A 19,936-nucleotide genomic window follows, 5' to 3' on the forward strand; every position below is an offset into this window, starting at 1 on the left:
CATTTTAAATCTTTTTTAATGATTTAAAGCAAGGAAGACATATATAACACTGAATGCTAAAGAAGTCTTTGAATTTCTCTTGGATTTTAGATATATATTTAATAGTATATGTATATATATATTTATATATATATATATATTTTACATTTTGCGTGTAGGCCAGAGCTGTCTAAAATATCTCTTCATAATAGGCTATAGGGATGTGTCAGGAGATAGAATAAAATAAGATCTGAGAATGTTCTCGGTTCATTCGAGTCTGTGTGACAATCGGCAGGGATCATAAATTTGAAGAAAATCGTGGCTTTTCCACCTCTGGGTCTGTTTTTAAGACTGAGGAAGGCTCTTTCTGAAGGGGGGCCGCCGGCGGAGGGGGTGCCGGAGGGACTCCTCGGGTGGGGGGAATGGCTCCCGACGACATCTGTCGGAACAGGGTCACCCTCTGGGGGACAGTGCCCCGGCCCCCCGCCTGCAGGCTCCCGCCGTGGACGGCTGGCACGGGCTGAGGGATGGAGGCCAGGGACTCGCCCACCGTGGGGTGCGGTCTGGAAATCGGGGTGGACACCTCGTGGGGCAGCGAGGGCTGCGAGGCAGAGAGGGGCCTGACCTCCCGGCTCAGGCTGGCGTTGTGCAGGGCCTGCGTGCTCTTGTGCACGTCGGTCTTGGGCGTGGAGCTGCCGCTGGGCGTCTGTGGCTGCGGGGGCTGCTGCGGAGGCGGCGGCGGGGGCTGCGGGGCCGGGGGCTGCGGCGGCGGGTGCACCAGGGACAGCTGCGACGCCGTCGGGGAGGCGTAGTGGAAAGTTCGGGCGGCCAGCGGGCTCTGGACGGGCGGGCTGCAGACGGCCGTGGTGTAGGAGCAGGGCGAGAGGATGGCCGAGGGCTGGGGGGTCTGCGTGCTGGGGCTGGGGGAGTGCAGGTTGCTAGGGGACAGGCTGGTGGCGGTGTACACGGGCGGCGACTGGGTCCTCATGCGGGAGGTGGGCGTGGCCGTGGAGGCGGCGTTCGGGGCCGGCATCTGCGGGTAACTGATCGGAGCGATGGCCTGCACCATCTCCCGGTCGTGTTTCACGATCTGCTTCAGGATCTCGTTCTCCTGGTTGTTGAAAACACCAGTGTTAAGATCCTTCTGGAACTTTTGCAGAAGAATTGAATTTTTCTTGCCTGTCAGCGAAAGAAAAATAAGCGCTTAGAATGCCTACCCAGGACAGGCGGCAACTCCCGGGGACAGTGGCTCCTGAAAGCAAGTCGTCAGTGTGCCCTCGGGCAGGTTCCGAAGCCCAGTACTCACCTTCACAAACAGGAGCGGGGTCCTGCCCTGGCGCTGCCTGCATCATCCCGGAAAATCCCACCTCCCATCCAGGTCAAGTTGAAAAAACTGTAACGTGGCAAAAGCCATCTTACAGATGAAATGGAGAGTGAGGGCTACGGTGCAGAGCCGGGAAGATAGGGCATTGGGGCCAGGATGGGCCTGGAATCAAGATTTGAGTTGAACGCTTCTTTTTCGAGAAAGGACAGTGGCACGCCGACCATGTGACAGGCCATGGGTAGGTTTATTTTATTCACCCCACTCTTTGAGGCGTGCTCACGCCCACTGCGACAGAGGGAGAGTGAGGGCAATGCCCAAGAAAATGTGGCTCCTGAGTAACTGGGCTGGGAAGGGAAAACAGCAGATGTGACATAGATGTGTCATCCTCAACTAACCAGACACACCTGTCTCACGTGAATGCTGGACCCCAGTCCCTGGACCTCACCCACTGCTCAGCCGGAAGCGGCATTTTACTGAGCTCCCCACATGCCAGTCAGAGAAGCGAAGGAATTTGTTTTTGACCAGTGTCCTACTCCAGTGATTCTCTACCCTCCCTGCATCTCAATCTCATCTCTGGGCTTTCAAACACACTGAGTTCCACCTGTACTCGACCACTTAAATCAGAATGAGCAGACTTGGGGTCCAGGTTTTGACACGATAACAGCTAATTTCCCCCCAGGATTCTTCTGCACCGCCCTCATTGAGGACCACATCACAATCTTCCTCATCTGACAGGCTGTGAGGGTATAGTGCAGTGGTTCTCAACCTTGGCTGCAATTAGAATCACCTGGGAATCTTTAAAATCCTGATTTCTGGGCCTTATCCTCCGGAAATTCTGTTTATTTGTTATGGGATGAGGCCACAACATTAGTAACAAAGAAACAGAATTTCTGGAGGATGAGGCCCAGAAATCAGGATTTTAAAAAGATTCCCAGGTGATTCTAATTGCAGCCAAGGTTGAGAACCACGGTTTGTGGCGGGCTCTCAGCTCACTCCAGAACTCAGTCACCATAACCATCACCCCTCCTTCCTGCCATTGTCTCCCCAGGGGTCTGCAGTTAGCAGACATCCTGTGGCAGAATAACTACCAGCACCAGGAGTAGGCTGATGAAAGATGGGAAATCAGTGACTTTTGATGGCATCATTCATACCCAGGTGAACGTGGTAACTAAAAAGTGAATTAATTTGCCCAATCACTTAATAAAGTATGACATCTAAAGGAACAAGAAATATTTTTTGAATGAAAATATATGCTATAATTTACTCAATGCTGAGAAAAACAATCATTTTTATTTTATTTTTGATCTTATTGATGCACAACTGACACACACATTCTATTAGTTTCAGGCTGCAATCATTTTAAATGACTGACAGAATGGATAGCTGTCTATCTCTCCTTTCAGAATTCACCTACCTTCCCAAAGAACAAACACCTCTAGATTAGGAATAAATGTAAATACTTATTTAGCATATTCCCTTAACTAATTATACATTTATAAGAAATGATGACAATTGAGAAGGATTGCATTTCTTTGCGATCATGTGAACAGTCAACATTTCATAATCTAATATCTGTGACCTTGTGGAAAAATACTATAACTTTTATTGTACTGCTAGCATTTTATAAGAATTAAAAATGCAAATGTTTGGTGCATACTAGCAATTTCATTGCCTATACTATTAATTACGAACCATTTCATGCAAACCTTTTTTATAAACATAAACTGCAATAAATTAGAGGAGAATGAAGCTGTATCAGATAAAGAGACATTTCCTATTGAAATAACCTAATTTTAATGCTTTCTCTAAAGATGTGGAGCTGGTTTGGGAAAAGAATTTATATGCTCAGAAATTAGTCTCTAGTTCTGCATGAACATTCATGCACCACAATGAGGGAAGTTACTTTCAAATTAAGTAAAGATGCTTTGAGGAGTACTCACTTCTTTGATGGGCACTATGCCCTGTTAAATCTCTAAGTTGTCATTGTGAGTTTCTAAGGTATGAGTTAAGTCTAATGGTAATATCCAAATACTATCTTTTTTCTCCTGACCTAATTTCAGATCCTATGCAGTCTGTTATCCTAACATTGATGGAAGGAAAGAGGTGAAATGCAGCAGAAAAGCTCACATATCCATACATCAATCACAAGTCCTTACCTTTAATAAGAGTGAAGCAGTTGCAATAGCTCTTTGCTTACTTTCAAGTGATCCCAACCCCATCTCCTTTGAGTTCATTGATTCCTTCAACCCTCCCTACCTCTGGTCAATAAAATTCGCTGTGCACCAGGTACTGTGAATGTAATAGTGAATTAAACACGATCTCTGCAGTTACAAAGCTTAGCATCTCTAGTGCAGTTACAGCACTAAAGGCAGTGCTGTGATGGAGGAACTTCCCAGGGATATGGGAGAACATATCTGGGTACTCAGCCTATTAGGGGGGTGTGGTGTCTAAACTGAGAGAGGAAGATTAGTAGAGTTAAGCAGAGAAAAGGGGCAGAGCAGGGCAGGATGGGGAGGAGGATCTGCGTGTGTAAATGAATGCATATTTCTAATGTCACAGTGTCCCAGCAGATCTTGGGAAGTTAACTGCAAGCCAATCTAATGTAACTTGACTATGGCAAGTATTCAACTCTTTAAACTAGTGTAACTAATAAGGCTAATTTATACGTTTTTATTCGAGAGCAGAGCAGACTAAACTAAATTGATATTTGCAAAGTAAAGCATCTATGTAGGACATTTCTAGCAAGGCTTTTTTTCCACTTGAGTCTGCATTACAAATATTTCAAGAAGTTTCTACTGAGACAGTTATTTAACACAAGTTCTCATTTCTTAATATAAGGATAAAATGTAAAGTGGAACCTTAAAAAAAAATCCTTGTGGTAACTTTGGTTTGTAATGTAGACTCACGCATTGGTATTTTAAATTCTCTTTTAATGCCATGTAGAATTTTTATCATTGCTTTTTACCTGACAATTCAAATTGTATTGGCATCCCTGGGGAAATCAGATTGCGTAGCTAGTAAAAACAGAGGTGAATAAGTAAACCTAGAACACTGAGAAGAGACAGTTAGAGCCTCGGATCTTTCTAGAAATAGGGCTACAGCTAATTGCCACTTCTATGCGATTGAACAATCAGTCTGTGAACTAGCATCTGGGACTGATGACTGCAAGTACGTATCAGCCCACTAGCTCGAAACTGAACTGTGCACGAAGAAGACAAAACCAAAGAGAGTACCTATCCGATCCAGTCGGTCAATGGCAACCGTCTCAAAGGCTCTTCTCATCATCGGATACTCCTCCAGGACCTCATTGAAGTTGTCCACAGAGAGCGAGTAAAGACGGCAGTACGTGTCAGCTCGGACACTGGCCGTGCGGCGTCCCTTGGTCAGCAGGCAAATCTCTATAAAAACAAGAAGGACAGATTTGTTTGGTCGTTTTCTGTTAGAGGCCATTACGGCCTCCCAAAATTAAAGGTAGAATCGCATGGTGTGAGAACCCAATGATTAGCAGCCTCTTCTGTTTTACCAGCTAATTTTTTTTTGACAATTAAACGTATCCAATTGCCAACACTCAATCTTAAAATATTCTTCTTCTTTTTTAAACAATTGAAGCTTTGGGCTCAAAGGGAACGCTGAGACATATTTATCTTGCCTCAGGTCCCCATTCCATTCCCCTTGAAATAACAGCAACAAAAAAAGATGCAGGAAGTGAATAATAAATGCACAATAGAGTTGAAAACAGGGAGAAACCATGCTGAGGTAGAAGTTTTTTTATGAATTCTGGAAGTGAGGCAGAATGGTAAGAACCAGGAAAATTCCTTGGCACGTGGGATGAGGAAAGAGACAGCTGAACAAACTGGTTGAGCAATTTACAGCCAGGCACAGAAGGTCACCGAGGTGGAAATCCTTGAGTGCCTAGCAAATGGCAAAACTGAGAAAACAAGAACTGTGCTTCCAGTGCGACCTTTCCTCCCCCAGTGTATTACTGGTCGTGAGGTTTAGACCCCCTGACTTTTATCTCTGGTCATGTGGTTCAGACCCTCCCCTGACCTTTCCTCCCCTGGCATATTGCTAGTCATGTGGTTTGAGAGCCCCCTTAGAGGAGAAATAGAGGCCAGAGAGCCTCACAGGAACCCCATGCAAGTCCTCGCTGACCACTCCCTTAAGCAGTCAGCCCTAGAGCTATCATCTAGGCCTCAGTTGTTTTTCAGATCCAGGCCCAGAGAAGCAGCAAAGCCAGACGAAGTGATGCCATGGCCGACATCAGGACCAGCTGCGATGACTAATGACCCCCTACGTTGCAAATGTCAATTCATTTTCATAGACACCATGATCCTGAAAGGACACACCTGGGAAAGCTGATAAATAGAATGTTGAGATCCTTCCCTGAGACCTCCAGATAAAAGCCCTCAAGACCAAGGACACAGTATATGCATCCACCTTGAAGCAAGTCCACTGGTGTCTCCTTTTTGAGTGTATTTTACTTACTTTTCTCTTAAGCTCTAAGGGTTGCGGTGAGACTTGCAACCAGGGGAGCAGCAGGCAGTGGCAGCTCATCCTAGGCGAACCCCCTGAACCTGTCTCCAAGGCCCCCTTTTCTATGACTTTTCACTGAGCTAACAGCAGCCCCACCTTGGCTCACTTCTGCCTCTGTGACATTTACTTCTCAGTGAGTCATGCAGCCCAGCCTTCTTTCCTATAATGTTTCTAGAGAGCCAAAGCAGAGCACCACCTCCGCTCTCTCCTGTTATTTCTTCTATCATAATCCCCTCCTTTATTTCACTATCGCCACCTTCAATAAACATGTTCTCAAAATCATCTGGACTCATGTTGTGAAATCATTAAACCCACACACGAGGCCGGCCCGAGTCAGATGTGCTCTGAGCCTGGTCCCTTTCCAGTGATGGAAAGCAGAAAGCAAATGGTAGCATTATAGAAAGAAACCAAAATGAGCCCAAACATTGGCTTAGAAAGTCCTATGATGAAGCAAAAACTGGACCAGTGGAATGCATTACCAGCATGCCTTATGTAGTTCCTATATTTCCAATAAGATCAGTATAAAATTTTTATTCCATATGCACTGAGGGGGTCCTATTTAAATAACTTCTAAGGAGAACTCTTCATTGAAACTTAGCTTCCCAATATATGGTAAATAAACCTTTGCAAATTTGGATTTCCTTATTTACTAACTAAATGATAGAAGCAATAATTTCATTTTCAAAATTTATTAATTGAATTCCTGTAGGCTAATCCTTAGGGTATCAGGTGTACCAACTGCCCCATGCTATTTTTGTTGACATTAGTTAACCCTGATTATAAACGTCATTCCTCCTGAGATTATTGTCACTTACATGAACAGTCATGTGATAAGGCAGGGCAAACAGCCTTAAGAATTTGCAACAATATTTCCCAGACCTCTAAACCAGAGCTTAACATCGCCGTAACACAAAGCTAGTCATGAACTTACAGCAGAAGTTTGTAAGGTAATGTGTTTAACCTGAGTTTCTAGAATGGGTGGGAAAATTTGTATGTGACTGCTTGTAGTAACCAAGGTAAAAGCTGCTTCTTTCTTTTGTAACTGATGTCATGAAATAAAAGTACTCTCTTGTAGATCAAAATGCTAATTTTCTACAAATTACTTAGGTTTCTAATCCACTGTCTCATAATAATGTGCAAGAAGAAATATCACTTTTTGGTTTTCTTTTTATATTTGTATCTGTAATCTTTCCATCTTTACACTAGTGAACTAGTAAAATAGTATTTCTTACAACATAGGAGATGGTAACATCCGGCTTAAATCAATTTGCATATCAAGCTTGGCTGGTAGAACCATTTTAACTGTCAAATGGAATTGAATAAAAATCTAAAGGAATTAAAAATAGGATAAAACATTAAGTAGATGTAAATTTTGTAGTATTTGATGTATTTTAAAATATTTTTGAAACAGATATTAGATATAACATATTTTCAAATGTAGATATAAAGTGATAGTTATGTGTACCTTGATTATATATCATGATACATATTCTAATAAATAAAATCAATTTTGCTTTTTTCTAGATATAACTGATCATTTCAGTTCCTACAGACATAGTCATAATTGTACAATTATTAGTGTCCTCTACTACTGCTCATCCTGTTATTTAAGACTAGAGGCCTGGTGCATGAAAATTTGTGCACTGGGGGGAGGGTGTACCTCAGCCCAGCCTGTGCCCTCTCAGTCTGGGACCCCTCGGGGGATGTCCACCTGCCAGCTTAGGCCCACTCCCTGGGGACATCCTTAGTGCTGCCAAGGAGGTGGGAGAGGCTCCTGCCACTGCCCTGTGCTCGCAGCAGTCAGCCCAGCTTGTAGCTGAGTGGAGCTCCCCCTGTGGGAGCGCACTGACCACCAGGGGGCTGCTCCTGCATTGAGTGTCTGCCCCCTGGTGGTCAGTGCATGTCATAGCGACCGGTCATTCCCGGTGGTTCCACTATTAGGGTCAATTTGCATATTACCCTTTTATTATATAGGATTATTAAGATCATCTAAAGTTACTGCCTTGTCAAACACACCTTAATTCTCCACTTATGTTTGGAGAGTTAACCTGTGTGTTTCAAGGCAGTAACTTTTCATCTGTCTTAAAACAGAGGATTAGGGTGATCAGCTGGGGCACTGAGTATTAACCTAGTAGTGGCCCTTCAGACAAGTTATGCATTGGTAAACTTGTAATGAGGACGAACTAAAATAGTGCCTATAATGTGCCTAGTATAAGCCCAGCACAGTATGGGCACTCCTAAAACATGAGTGTCCATCCTTTATCTCTTATGTCCCTTCTCCCTGTATGCTTGTGATTTGGGCTCTGTCTGCCAGAATTAAGAAAAAAAAGTAATGCTTCATATATCATGTAACTCTCCAAATTTATGAAGTATATATAATCTTCCACACCCTCCACTCTCTCGCAAACAATTTGTTCATAAAGTAACCACATTGATTCCTTAGACTTGTCTCAAGTACTATGGCTTCACACCCATGAACACCCTTTCTTAAGTTCCCCAGGAAGAACTGATCTTTGTGCCTCCTCTCCACCTTTATCCTCTTGCACCTCAGCCCTTACAACACATTAGTGGACTTACTTGCTTATACGGTATTTCTCTACACTCAACTCTAAGGTCTTTAATGAAAAGTATAACCATCACATATGCAATTTCTAGCACTTACCACACATTTAATCACATAATATCACTTGATTCAAGAAATAAGGAATGAATGAATCAATCAACAAATGTAAAGCAGAATTGACTTATACCAGGATAGAAATATTCTTCATAAAATGAGGTGCTCACATCTGAACACAACATTCCAAATAGCCATATCATTTTGAGGAGTTTTGACCCTATCCACCAGAAGTCACATTGCTCTTATCATTTATCTATTATAGATTATGAATTTGCTTATGGTATGACTATTTTATATTGTTGGATATGTCAATGTCTCCATTAAGGCTTATACATTCCACTCCTTAACCTCTCACCCTTTTCCCTCCCTTAGGAGGTCTGTGTCTTAAAATTCCATTGTGATTTCTTCAAGTACCTAATGTCTACATATGATCACCTTTACACACTACTATCTATAAACTGTTATCTACTATATATTTATAGGGCTTGTCCTTGGCAAGTTAAAATACTTGATGGACTATCCCAGGAATTCTGAGAATACCTGTTGAGCAGGTAGGAAATATTGCTAGCCCCATGTTGGCCATGTGATAAAAAGAAGGTTAAAGAGGACCTGTTATGCGACTGGAACAGAAATCACACAAAAATATCAAAGCTAAGAAGGATAATAGCATAGTTTCCCTACTTCTATCCAACTCTAAAAATCCACCAGACTACAGCAAGCCTTTCCTTTTGATTTTAAGTCTACCAACACTCAACTCTTTAAAAGTTAATCAAACACTTTGAATTATAAATGCCTTTAAAAGCAGCCAGCTTTTTAAAAATTCATCACATGAATTCAGCTCTTAGATACCTCAAGTGTGTGTGTGTGTGTGTGTGTGTGTGTGTGTGTGTGTTGAAGTAATATCCTGACAGCTTTGTTTTCCTATGTGGTTTAATATGCTTACCCAAAATGAAAAAAGAAACGTACAGCAGAAATAATAGTCTAAATAGAAAATATATTCATTAGATATTTCTGAGGGGAGTCTACAACAGCAAAAAAAAAATTGTCTCCCCAATTTTTCTCTGGCTTTCTCTTTTTCTTCCTTACACACATATGCACATACATACATGAATAGTAAAATGGAGATTTAAGTAGACATTTCCTTGGTTTATTTAATGTAAAAGTTAATGCTCAACTGATTCAGACTGGATTCTTTAGTGCAGCATTTCCCACACTTTAATATGCATAAGAATCATCTGGGTCTGTTGCTGAAAACACAGAGTAGGATATAGTTAGTCTGCAATGGGGCCCGAGACTGCATTTCTAGCTGGTTCTTAGGTGATGCCAAGGATAGGCTTTTTTTGTAAATGAAAAGTTGTAGCTGCCAGACCTACATCTACACCAGGTTTCCTTGTTTAAGAGAAATTGGGAAAAGATGGCAAAAAGAAATGGAAATTAAGTGACAGTATGAATTTAAGTCAACAAATGGTTTTACTGTAACCAGTACCTTGAGGGAAATTTGAGAATACAAAAATAAATGAAAGACACTGACTGATCCTGTCTCAAAGAGTTTATAATTTATTAAAAATGCAAGCCTATTATACATAAAAAAAGGTTGAGAATAATTTCAAAGCTAAACTGTCTGCTAGTGACTTTAATGTTGATAAAAACTAAAAATCCATATAATACAGCATTCATCATAGTACAGTTCTGTACACCTGTGGTGGCATGAAGGGCCTGGTGTGTTTAGGCTCTTCGGGAAGTGTAGAAATTGCATTGCTTCACCATGAGGATGGAGAGAACAGGAAAAGAGGAAGTGGGAGGAGGAAGATATCAGAGTGCAATCAGAGAAGAGTTTGGGAAGGGGTTTCATGGAATTGTAAGAACAGCAGCCTCAGGGTCACAGAAGTTTGATGAGGCATAGTGAATATTCCACCATGAATAAGCAGTCTGGTCTTGATCTACCATGTCACTGCAAAGCTCTTCAGGAGGGAATTTGTGCTTCTTTTAGGAAAGAAGGTCATGTGGAATGCAGTGGGTGTTCTAGCCCTTTACTAGTAGGTATCATGCTGTATATGGGAAAGGCACTCCACCTCTCTTTCCCTAGATGGTAAATGTGTTCTCCTTCAAATCTTTTGTTTTATGACACAAGAATATCAATTCACTGTTGGCTTGTAAAATGAACTGAGAGGGAGGTTCTTAGCAGTTAAAATACAAATTTGTAAAGGTTTCGTAATAATTTTGGGTACAAGGTGATGGGGAGTTATCTGATATAAAGCTTAGCACCCAGAACAGAAGTGTTCTCTTTGAAGAATCACTGTAAAAGAAGTTTCTCAAAAGAACTTGAAAGGTGATGAGGCATCTGTGATTGTGAACCTAGACATTTTAAAAAAATCACCAGAGAGTGTCTGTCCTGTGAGTCAGAACTTCAGTTTGTGTAGAGGCTCAAGTATTTATACATATAAAACCCTAATATACAGTGTCCCTCCAATCATCCTATTGGTCGCTATGACATGCACCGACCACCAGGGGGCAGACGTTCAACGCAGGAGCTGCCATGATGTGCACTGGCCATTTACAAGGAAACGGCATCAAGGACCTGGTGCTGACAAAGCAACACTCAGCTTCCCCCAAGTGGGATACAGGCTCTGCCACCACCCCGGAGTGACAGCCCACCAAATTGCAGCCAACAGTGCTATGACCCCATGGCACAAAATGCAGCCCACAGCCCAGCCCAGCCCAGCCCAGAAACAGTTACTGTGCGTGCAGGGTAATGACATCACATAGCAATTCCCGGCTTTCTCTCCCTAGCGACTAGCCTCCTTGGAGTTTCTTCAGCCCAGGAACACGACTTGCTTTATAGCCAGGTGCAAACATTTTACACTTTAACCAAATGTCTGTGAAGCATTTTCCCATGCCTCATCTCATTTGATCCTCACAGAAGTCCTAGAGTACGTAGATAGGAAACTCAGTAGAATCCTATTTTCTTTTCATTAGCAAGACAATGGAGATTTAGAAAGTTTAGAAACTTGACCCGACTGAAAAGAAGAAATGGTGGAACTTGAAAATGACTTCAGGTTTCCTCACTGCACAGAATATAATGAAACACTGCTACAGTTAAATATTTTACCCTTTGTTCTCCTTGTGTGATCTATAATAATAATCTGCTTCGTGTTGATATTTAATGCTGTGCTGCTGACAATTACGTGAAAGAGAAGTTGGGGTGCTTCACTGGGCTGGAAAATGTTTAGCTAAATCAGAAAGCAGGTCTAACTAAGCAAGTTTATCCTATATATATATAAAAGGCTAAGTTAACTCGTGCATGAGTGATACATATAAAGCTCTCACTGGTGCCAATTGCACACGTGTGTTTTGATCTGTCATTTTTGATTGTGAATTTGGTTGACACTTCTATTATAGAGAAAGGGCAAATAGCAATATTAAAATATTTCTTCTAATTAATTTCTTTTCAATGTGCACAGATCTGTGCACCAGGCCACTAGTATATTGATAAGAAACAATAATCCAGCCAGGCCAGCATGACTTAGTGGTTGAGTGTTGACCTATAAACCAGGAGGTCACAGTTTGATATCGTGGGTTGTGGGTTTGATCCCGTGTGGGCATGCAGGAGGCAGCCAATCAATGATTCTCTCTCATCATTGATGTTTATATCTCTCTCCCTTCCTCTACAAAATCAATAAAAATATTTAAAAAACAAATGAACAAAAAACAATAATCCAAATCATCAATTAGTTTAGTTAGTAGCATAGTTAATAGAGGTAAACTGTACTAAAGGATGACAATGAGAAGGGAAATATCTTTTACAGAATGTTTTCACTTGTATTATTTTATTCAGAATGAGCTAAATTTGGAGAAAAGGCTAATTTTGAAATAAGGTTCTATCAAGAGTCCTATAGTCAAATCCAACCATCACATTTTTTATTGCTTTTTGTACCGAGTTAAAAATGGTTTCCACATATTTAAGGTTTCTAAAAAAATAAATATAAAAAGACATATGTGGTGGAGACCATACATGGCCCACAAAGTCCAAAATATTTAGTTTCTGGTCCTTTACAGAAAAATATGGTTTAAATGGATTTCTTCCTCTTCCACATAGATGCTCTTTAGGTTGTTCTAATACTGGGGGAGGAAGGAGGACTTTCTCAGCTAGGGCTTCTCATGTGGACCCCAACACGCAGAAAATCATTTCAGTGATGATGTTCTGAATTCTCACAAGGCTGGTACATCAGCAGTACCAGTCTAGATGCATAGGTGCTAAATAAATAGATTAATAGTAATATATACTTCAAGACAATAGGGCTTATTTCCCTCCCGGATCTGGTTTCGAAGGGCTGGGAAGTAATAGACTAAATTGGGCGAGGAATAAATCAGTTATGGGAACAAAGATGGACTCCTACAATTTTGTGAGAATTCCTGTTTATGAGGCTAGTGTATCTATCACCTTTTCTGCTCTTGTGCTAGTGCCAGCTTTCCGAAGGAAAATTAATTTTCCTAATGGATTATGAACCAGAGTCATGTTAATCTTCATCCTGCAAACAGAGTATTGATGCTCCTGGACATTTGCAAGCTGTCTGTTACACAGGCTCTCAGTCATGAATTCAACAAAGAGCTACTGGACAAACATATGCATTAAACAACTGCAAGTGTGGCAGATGCTGGTGATGTACTTGTAATCAAAATGTATATGACCCTGGCATTCTTAGAATGAATAGTCTAGCAAGCACAAGACCCAAGTCATCTCTTATTTCCTCTCACCTTTATCCTTGCAAACTTGCTGTATCTATATTTGCTATCATGCTAAATGGCATTGCATTCAACAAAAGAGAACCCTCCCTTTCTCTTACTTTCCATAAGTAGCTGGACTGTAAATTCCATGGATCCTTCTCCATTGGTATCTTTTCTAATCCTTTGCTGGGGATTAGATTTAATCATCATAACTTCATATCTGGGTTGTTTTAAGACCCTCCTGCCTATTTGCTTACACAGATGCCTCCCTCTGTGAGACTACGGTGCTGTTTTAGCAAATGTTATTTCTGAACATACATTTGCTCATTCCATTCCTCATTTTGAAAACCTTCAGTTCTTTCCCATTACCAGCAGGAAGGAATCCTAATTTCTTGCAAAGACATAGACCTGGATTCACTCCTACCTGCTCCTGCCACATTCCAAACATTTGGAGTGCTGTGTGTGCATTTCCCCAAACCAACACACTTTCCCACTTTCCCAGACCTCTGCTTTGACACTCACTGCTTCTCCATCTGGAATGCTCATCCCACAAAAGGCCCCTCTTCTGCTGCCTCCTACTCAGCCATCAGAGCTCAAGCTAGGTGTCACCTCCTTCAGAGAGGATATTTTTATGGACAGATTCCTACATCTTAAGTTGTGATTTTATCTTATGCTCCTAACGCATTGAGCTGTCATGATCTGCATGTCTACTTGACTTCTTACATGTTTACTTTCTTAAAGACATACTGATTACAGGATACAGACTGGCATATAAAGTCTCCATAAAGCTCGTTGAATAAGAAACATTAATCAAAGCACGGACTGTTCATATTTAGTTGGTGACTACATTAGTCATAACATAATCCACATATAATGTTAATGACTAGTATATAATAGGTTGAAAATGATTTTATGTCAGTAGATCGATTAGTACGCTATTGATATGGAATGGGGAAGCAAATGATGAATGAGAAACAGAACACTTTGTTCATGGGCCTGTATGTGTGTGTGTGGTTATTTTGACACACATTATAGAAGACCTACAAAGCCCTGAGCGAGGGACCAGAATTATAAAGTTTAAGAAGATTCAGTCCAGTAGGCAAGCACAGATGATTTCATTGTAATGTACTTAGAAAAAGAGAATAACTGAGAATGCTATAGAGAGAGGAGATAGTGCATGAGAGCATGGGCCAGCCTGGAGGTTCAGAGCAGGCTTATTGGAGGAGTACATTTGAAGAGTAGTTCAAAGCAGAAAATTAAGGAGAGGAGAGAAAAGTCTTTGCCACCTGTGAAAATGTTACCATCTATCTATCAGCTTTGACTATGAGATCTACCTGGAGAATTTCACTGGAAAAGGATATTTTTCAGAGTTATCATAGACCTTGAGAGAATGGAAAGATGTTGAAAGATAGGGCCAATGGCTCTGAGCACACCACCCTAAGGCAAATATTTACTAAACAGATACATAGATATCTGTGAACATGCTGATAGAGAAATAGACTATAGCAGCAAATGAATGCTTGATTTGTGCCTGCATCCACTTTACCAAAGCTAGTCTGGCATTATACACATAACACCCACACAGACATACATATATAATTATTTATTCCTTGCAACCGCCCTGCAAAGTGAGAATTATCGTTTTTTTAACAGACTACTGCACTCAGCTAAAAGAATTCGATTAACCTACTTAAAGTTAAATAACTAGTTGGTAATAGGGCCTTCATTCGAGCCTCAGTCCCTGTGAGTTCCAGCAGGACTCCCAGCCCCCTTTCTGGTATTGTCTTGGGCAGATGAAAATGTTACCCATAAAGAAAAGAGACTACTTTATTCCACTGTAAGCCCTTTCTTTCCCAACAAACATTTTCAAAACGTCTTTGAGGTAGAAGACTGCATTCAAATAAATGGCTGCAAAGATGAAAATTAAAAGGAACTGAAACAAAAATACATTTAGTTGATAGCTACGCAGGAGCCAAGCCATCCGAAGCCCAGCGCCGAGCCGGAGCATCTGTGCAAGAAACGCTTGTGTTAACAAGTCTGACTGTGTTTCCCAACTCCGCCAGCCCTTCCCCTTGGCTCACGCAGAACCCAGTTTGCAGAACACATCCAGCCGCAGCTTCTTGCTGAGAGGCGCTGAACGCTGCTTTAATTTCGCAGCCGGGAGCTGGTGCCTCATCATGGACCAGGCTATTACACTGTGTGCACTGGGAAGACCGCAATGCCGGCCATATGGCAGTTTCTCTGCAGAGGAGAGGCCTTCAAATGACACCGCTAAGTCTGCGAACCATTTGATGGCACACTCATTCCTTTGGAGAGATGGAGATTTCTTTATCTCTCCTAAGTGTTCTTCCTGTGCCCGATAAGAGTGATGGGTCCATTTCAAGTGGAAAAACAATCTAGGTCAACCTTCAATCTCTCACATTCTGAGCGGAACTTCCAGAAGTTTCTATCCATAATAGAAGGGAACATCGACTTTAAACATTGATTTTCCAAGTGCACAGTGAGGGTCACGCTTTACTTCGGGATGAGCTCGATAATCACTGACCATCAGCAGTGGGTTTCCTGAGGTGAAGAAGCCAAAGTGGCTCCATGTTATTTCTCTCCTTCCATTTGCCGTTCCTGTCCCAACGGTTACCTGGCACACCGCTGTTCAGTTTTACAGCTCGGCTCAGATGGGACTTTGTTCCTCCATCCAAGAACTTTATATCATGGTCTCAAGGTGTCAGATACCACTCTAGGTGTCTCAGGTGTAAGATGCGTTCCTTACTCTCATGGAACTCACATTCTAGGGAGGACATAGAAAACCTTACCTAACTACACTTGAATAATGGCACCTGCTACAGGAAAATAAAACCTGGGAACGTGTCAGGGATAGTGCACGTCTAGAACATGATACCCACAGGATTACTGATGTCTCAGGACTTTCTATATCTGTTTGAATCATTTTTAGCTTTTTTCGGAGATTTTCTTTTCCTCAGTTAAAAACATAGAAATTCTGAAGCTCTGATTTCAATAGCAAGTTCTGCACTGATATCCTTCAGAACTGCATCCTCTCCTCGGTGCTGTTTTAGCAAATTCTAGTCCCATTCCTGGCAATGCCCTAAGTTACCAATGCGGACCTTTTGTGAGAATGGCACACCCACTCCTTCAGACCCACTGGCAGAGTCAAACCTCGGAGGGCCTTCTTTTTCACGGAATAATCACTTCTTTTTTTCTGTGCAGTTCCTCCTTTCCTCTCCCTGGCTGCTCAGGGCCTCCGCCATTTGGTTCAGGCACAAGCGGACCAATGACACGGCGAATGCAAAGCACTGAACATTAAATCCAAGACATTATTCTAAAATGTTGTCCTCTGGGCTGGAAATGAACCCTCACCTCCCCTGATGCCATTTGTTTCTCTCATTTTCACTCCCCTGATATCACTATGGACTTCTCATTCAGAAGCTGGTGGGAATTAGGTTTATTCTTAGGTATTTCCAAAACCCTAAACTTATTTTAAAAATAGGGAATTTCATATAAACATCTGTGGCTCTTTTCAGCTTTCAGTTACTAAGCTTCTTATTCATTCCTGTGGTCCCTGAGAAAAATCTCAAATTGTTATCTGAAAATGTAACCAAGACCAATTATCACCAGTTTCTCCTCTTTTTACAGGTTTAGAGACACAAGGGCTTGCTTCAAAGAAGTCCCAACTAATGAAGGCAGGGATGCTGATTGTTTTTCCTAAAACAATACATGCCCTCTAGCCAACCTTCAAGGTATAAGTCTCCATCCACAAAAACATGGTCATTATAACAAATGACTGATTCCGAGGGGCTCTGAAAACCAGACCCGAGCTAGGACTTGTAGCAACACTACACCGTTCTCTTACTCTTAAGGTATCATACGCATCAGTTCCCATCTTCTCAGATAAACTCTCATTTTTGCTTTGGGAAGACATACAAAAGGCAAATTTAAGGTTTGACACAACACATAGTTAAGAAACTTAGTCCACCTAAGGTTTTAGGCAACTGTAAACTTTTACTGGATAAAGTTCAGATTTTGAGGGGAGGGGTTATGATTAAGTTTTAAAATTTACTGTGCTGGTTGCTCAAGCAAGAATATGTTCTGTAATAAAAGCCCAAGATGCACAATGACACTTTCAGAATGCATTCACTCAAGTAGAGTCATTTCCCCTAATTTAGCTTGCCCGGAATTTTCCATTCAAGATTATCTGCCCAGAGCACAAGCATTGTGAAGTCCTAGAGTACATACTATTCTTTTCTTTAACATCCTCTGTCCTTCCTCAGCTAATCTGATTGAGGCTCAAAGAGATCCAGTCTAGTAAGAAAATTAATCTCCTTCTACACAGCACACTGTCTTAGAGGTAACTCTGTGTCACACAAGGCAAGGATGTGATCAGGCACCTGTGTGTTTCATTTAACCCAAGAAAAAGTTCAATCAGGAAGATCAGGCTCAGGATGATAAAATGATTAGATTAAGTCCCTTCTCTCCCTCTGAACTGTGCATTATAGCAGACGCCCTCCCACTAATGGCACCGACACCAAAATACAACTGCACCAGGTCCAAGATTCTCAGCAGCTAGGAATCAACATTTGTCTGAATCACTTTCGTTCTAATTAGAGAAGGAAAAGGGGAGATGAATAGAAAACAAAATATGAAAGTATTGCTCTGATATCTCTCTCACTGGAAAATTTATAATGATAATAATAATGATATCCTCACCTATTTCTATTGCTTCTTTATAAAGATAACCTATTAGGAATTTCAAGTGTAAGTATTTATATTGTATCCTCTTTTTCAACTTGTAACAGTACATGCACAAACACGTACATTATGCATATAGAAATGATTTTAGTATTTAATAAGCATTATTCCAATATTTCCAGATTCTTGTTGAGGCAGGATGAATTAGTAGTTGTCCTATAGTTACAAATATCTTATAAACTCCCAGAAAATGAGAACTGTTAATGTGCTCATTGTAAGTCCTTACAACAGGAAAGTATGTACTGCATTAATAAGTGAACCACAGCATTGTTCAATGAATTCAATTATGATTTCAAATGCTATTTCTCTACAGAGTCTGATAATTGTTTGACTTTAATTAATGTTCTCATTCATGTCCAGTATAACTGTATAAGTGGGGGTGGCTGTTCACTGACTTCCTAGCATCAAGAATATTTAGCCACATCTCTGGACCCTTCCATTCCTTTCTTTGGGGCACACATACATATCCTAGCAGAGGGAACCATTCATGATATGCCATTGAAATGTTATTGTGTTGTTAATGTGTTTCTCGCCACATAAAGTATGTTAAAAGACTTCTGGCATTTTAAATTTGCTGAGGATATTCCAACATTTCCTTAAATTTATTATACCTACACAATAGCTGATGAGATGCAATTTAAAGGACCAAAATTATTTTCACTTCATGATCTTTTTGATGAACTATTCTGACCAGTAATTTGACTCTTTCCTACTAAGTAAATCCAACCGTGGAGAGACCTGTCTCCATGGATAACAGACAGGTCAAGACAGTCACACTGAATCGGAGTGTTACTAAATTCAGATTGTTTAACAACAGGCTGAAATAAGTTATGTGTGTTTGTAGGTGCACAATGTGTTTCATAATTCAATCGAAGAGAAAAGAATCCTTGTTTTCTGAAATGCCATGAAGTAACATCACAGGTAAGAAGTTACAAAACCTGCACCTGCTACGGCAGGAAGACCAGTGGCCGGACGTGCTGGCCCACCTTGTCACTGCGGAGCTCTGTGGCCCAGGCAGCTCTCGGCCCTCGTTTGTACAAGGATTAGATCCCTCCCCATTCTAAATGTTACAAAAATGTTTCTGAACAATTTAGTTTTTAAAAACATATGTTTGCTCTTCCATTTCACTGTATTTTGGAAATGCTAAAGATTATAAAGATTATATATTTTTGTAGCTATTTAAATCTAATATGGTGTTATATGAAATATGTGAAATTAGTACAATGTCTAGCACATTAAGCATGAGTTACTTGGAGAATTTGGACCATCTTATGTGCTATTTCTTGGGGGTGGTGTTTGCACACCCACACTCATGTGTATAAAGTGAGGAAATAAGAATTTTCAGAGATGAGATGATCCTCAGTTTAAAAAATTTTGAGAAAGAGCCAGTATTTTGTGGAAGAGCCACACTCAAGGGGCCAAAGAGCCGCATGTGGCTCACAAGCTGTGGTTTACCAAGCTGCAGTTTGCCGACCACTGCCCTAGGCATTAATTAAGCTGCCTGGGGACATGCAGGTGGGTCCTATTGACAGAGATGGGCCAGGATCCTTGCTCTGTGGATGCTGCACACTCTGCCACATCACGCTGCTTCCTAATCATTCCATAGCTTTTCCTAAAGACAGAATCTGATCTTTCATTTGCAACATTATGAGCGGAGAACCCTCAAGCAACAATACAGGCATAACTTCTCAATTGCACGTGGTGCCTAGTTTCACAGGGAGACCTCTGTACCGCTATGATTTGGCAATGTGGACCTTCAGGCGTAAGTGGAAGGTCTAAATTTAAGAGCATGTAAAACCGGGGCCCAGAATAAAAGCCTCTGCTATTAGCACCCGGGGAAGGCCGCATGGAAAGGGAGCGAGCAAGAGACAGAGTTGAAATGAGGACACAGGAGGAAGCAGCCATCTGTCCCCAGCAGTGAGGCAATGAAGTCACCACGGGACACCACCGCCGCCTGGATGAACCTGTACAGAGTGCACTGCTCAGATCCTACA

The 19,936-nt window shown here is 41.5% G+C and overlaps 1 protein-coding gene across 1 annotated transcript in view; it reads right to left on the reverse strand.

The window, feature by feature from the left end:
• Positions 1–277: 277 nt before the first annotated feature.
• HCN1 (hyperpolarization activated cyclic nucleotide gated potassium channel 1) overlaps positions 278–19,936 on the reverse strand; it is a 30,103-nt gene continuing 10,444 nt past the window's right edge. Inside the window, exons 3-4 of the mRNA XM_023759392.1 lie at positions 4,537–4,701; positions 278–1,158 (exon numbers count right to left, since the gene is read on the reverse strand). Coding sequence (XP_023615160.1) covers positions 278–1,158; positions 4,537–4,701 — 1,046 coding nt within the window. The remainder of the gene's footprint in view (positions 1,159–4,536; positions 4,702–19,936) is intronic.

The sequence above is a fragment of the Myotis lucifugus genome, unplaced genomic scaffold (genome assembly GCF_000147115.1).
Source record: "Myotis lucifugus unplaced genomic scaffold, Myoluc2.0 scaffold_153, whole genome shotgun sequence".
NCBI lineage: Eukaryota > Metazoa > Chordata > Mammalia > Chiroptera > Vespertilionidae > Myotis > Myotis lucifugus.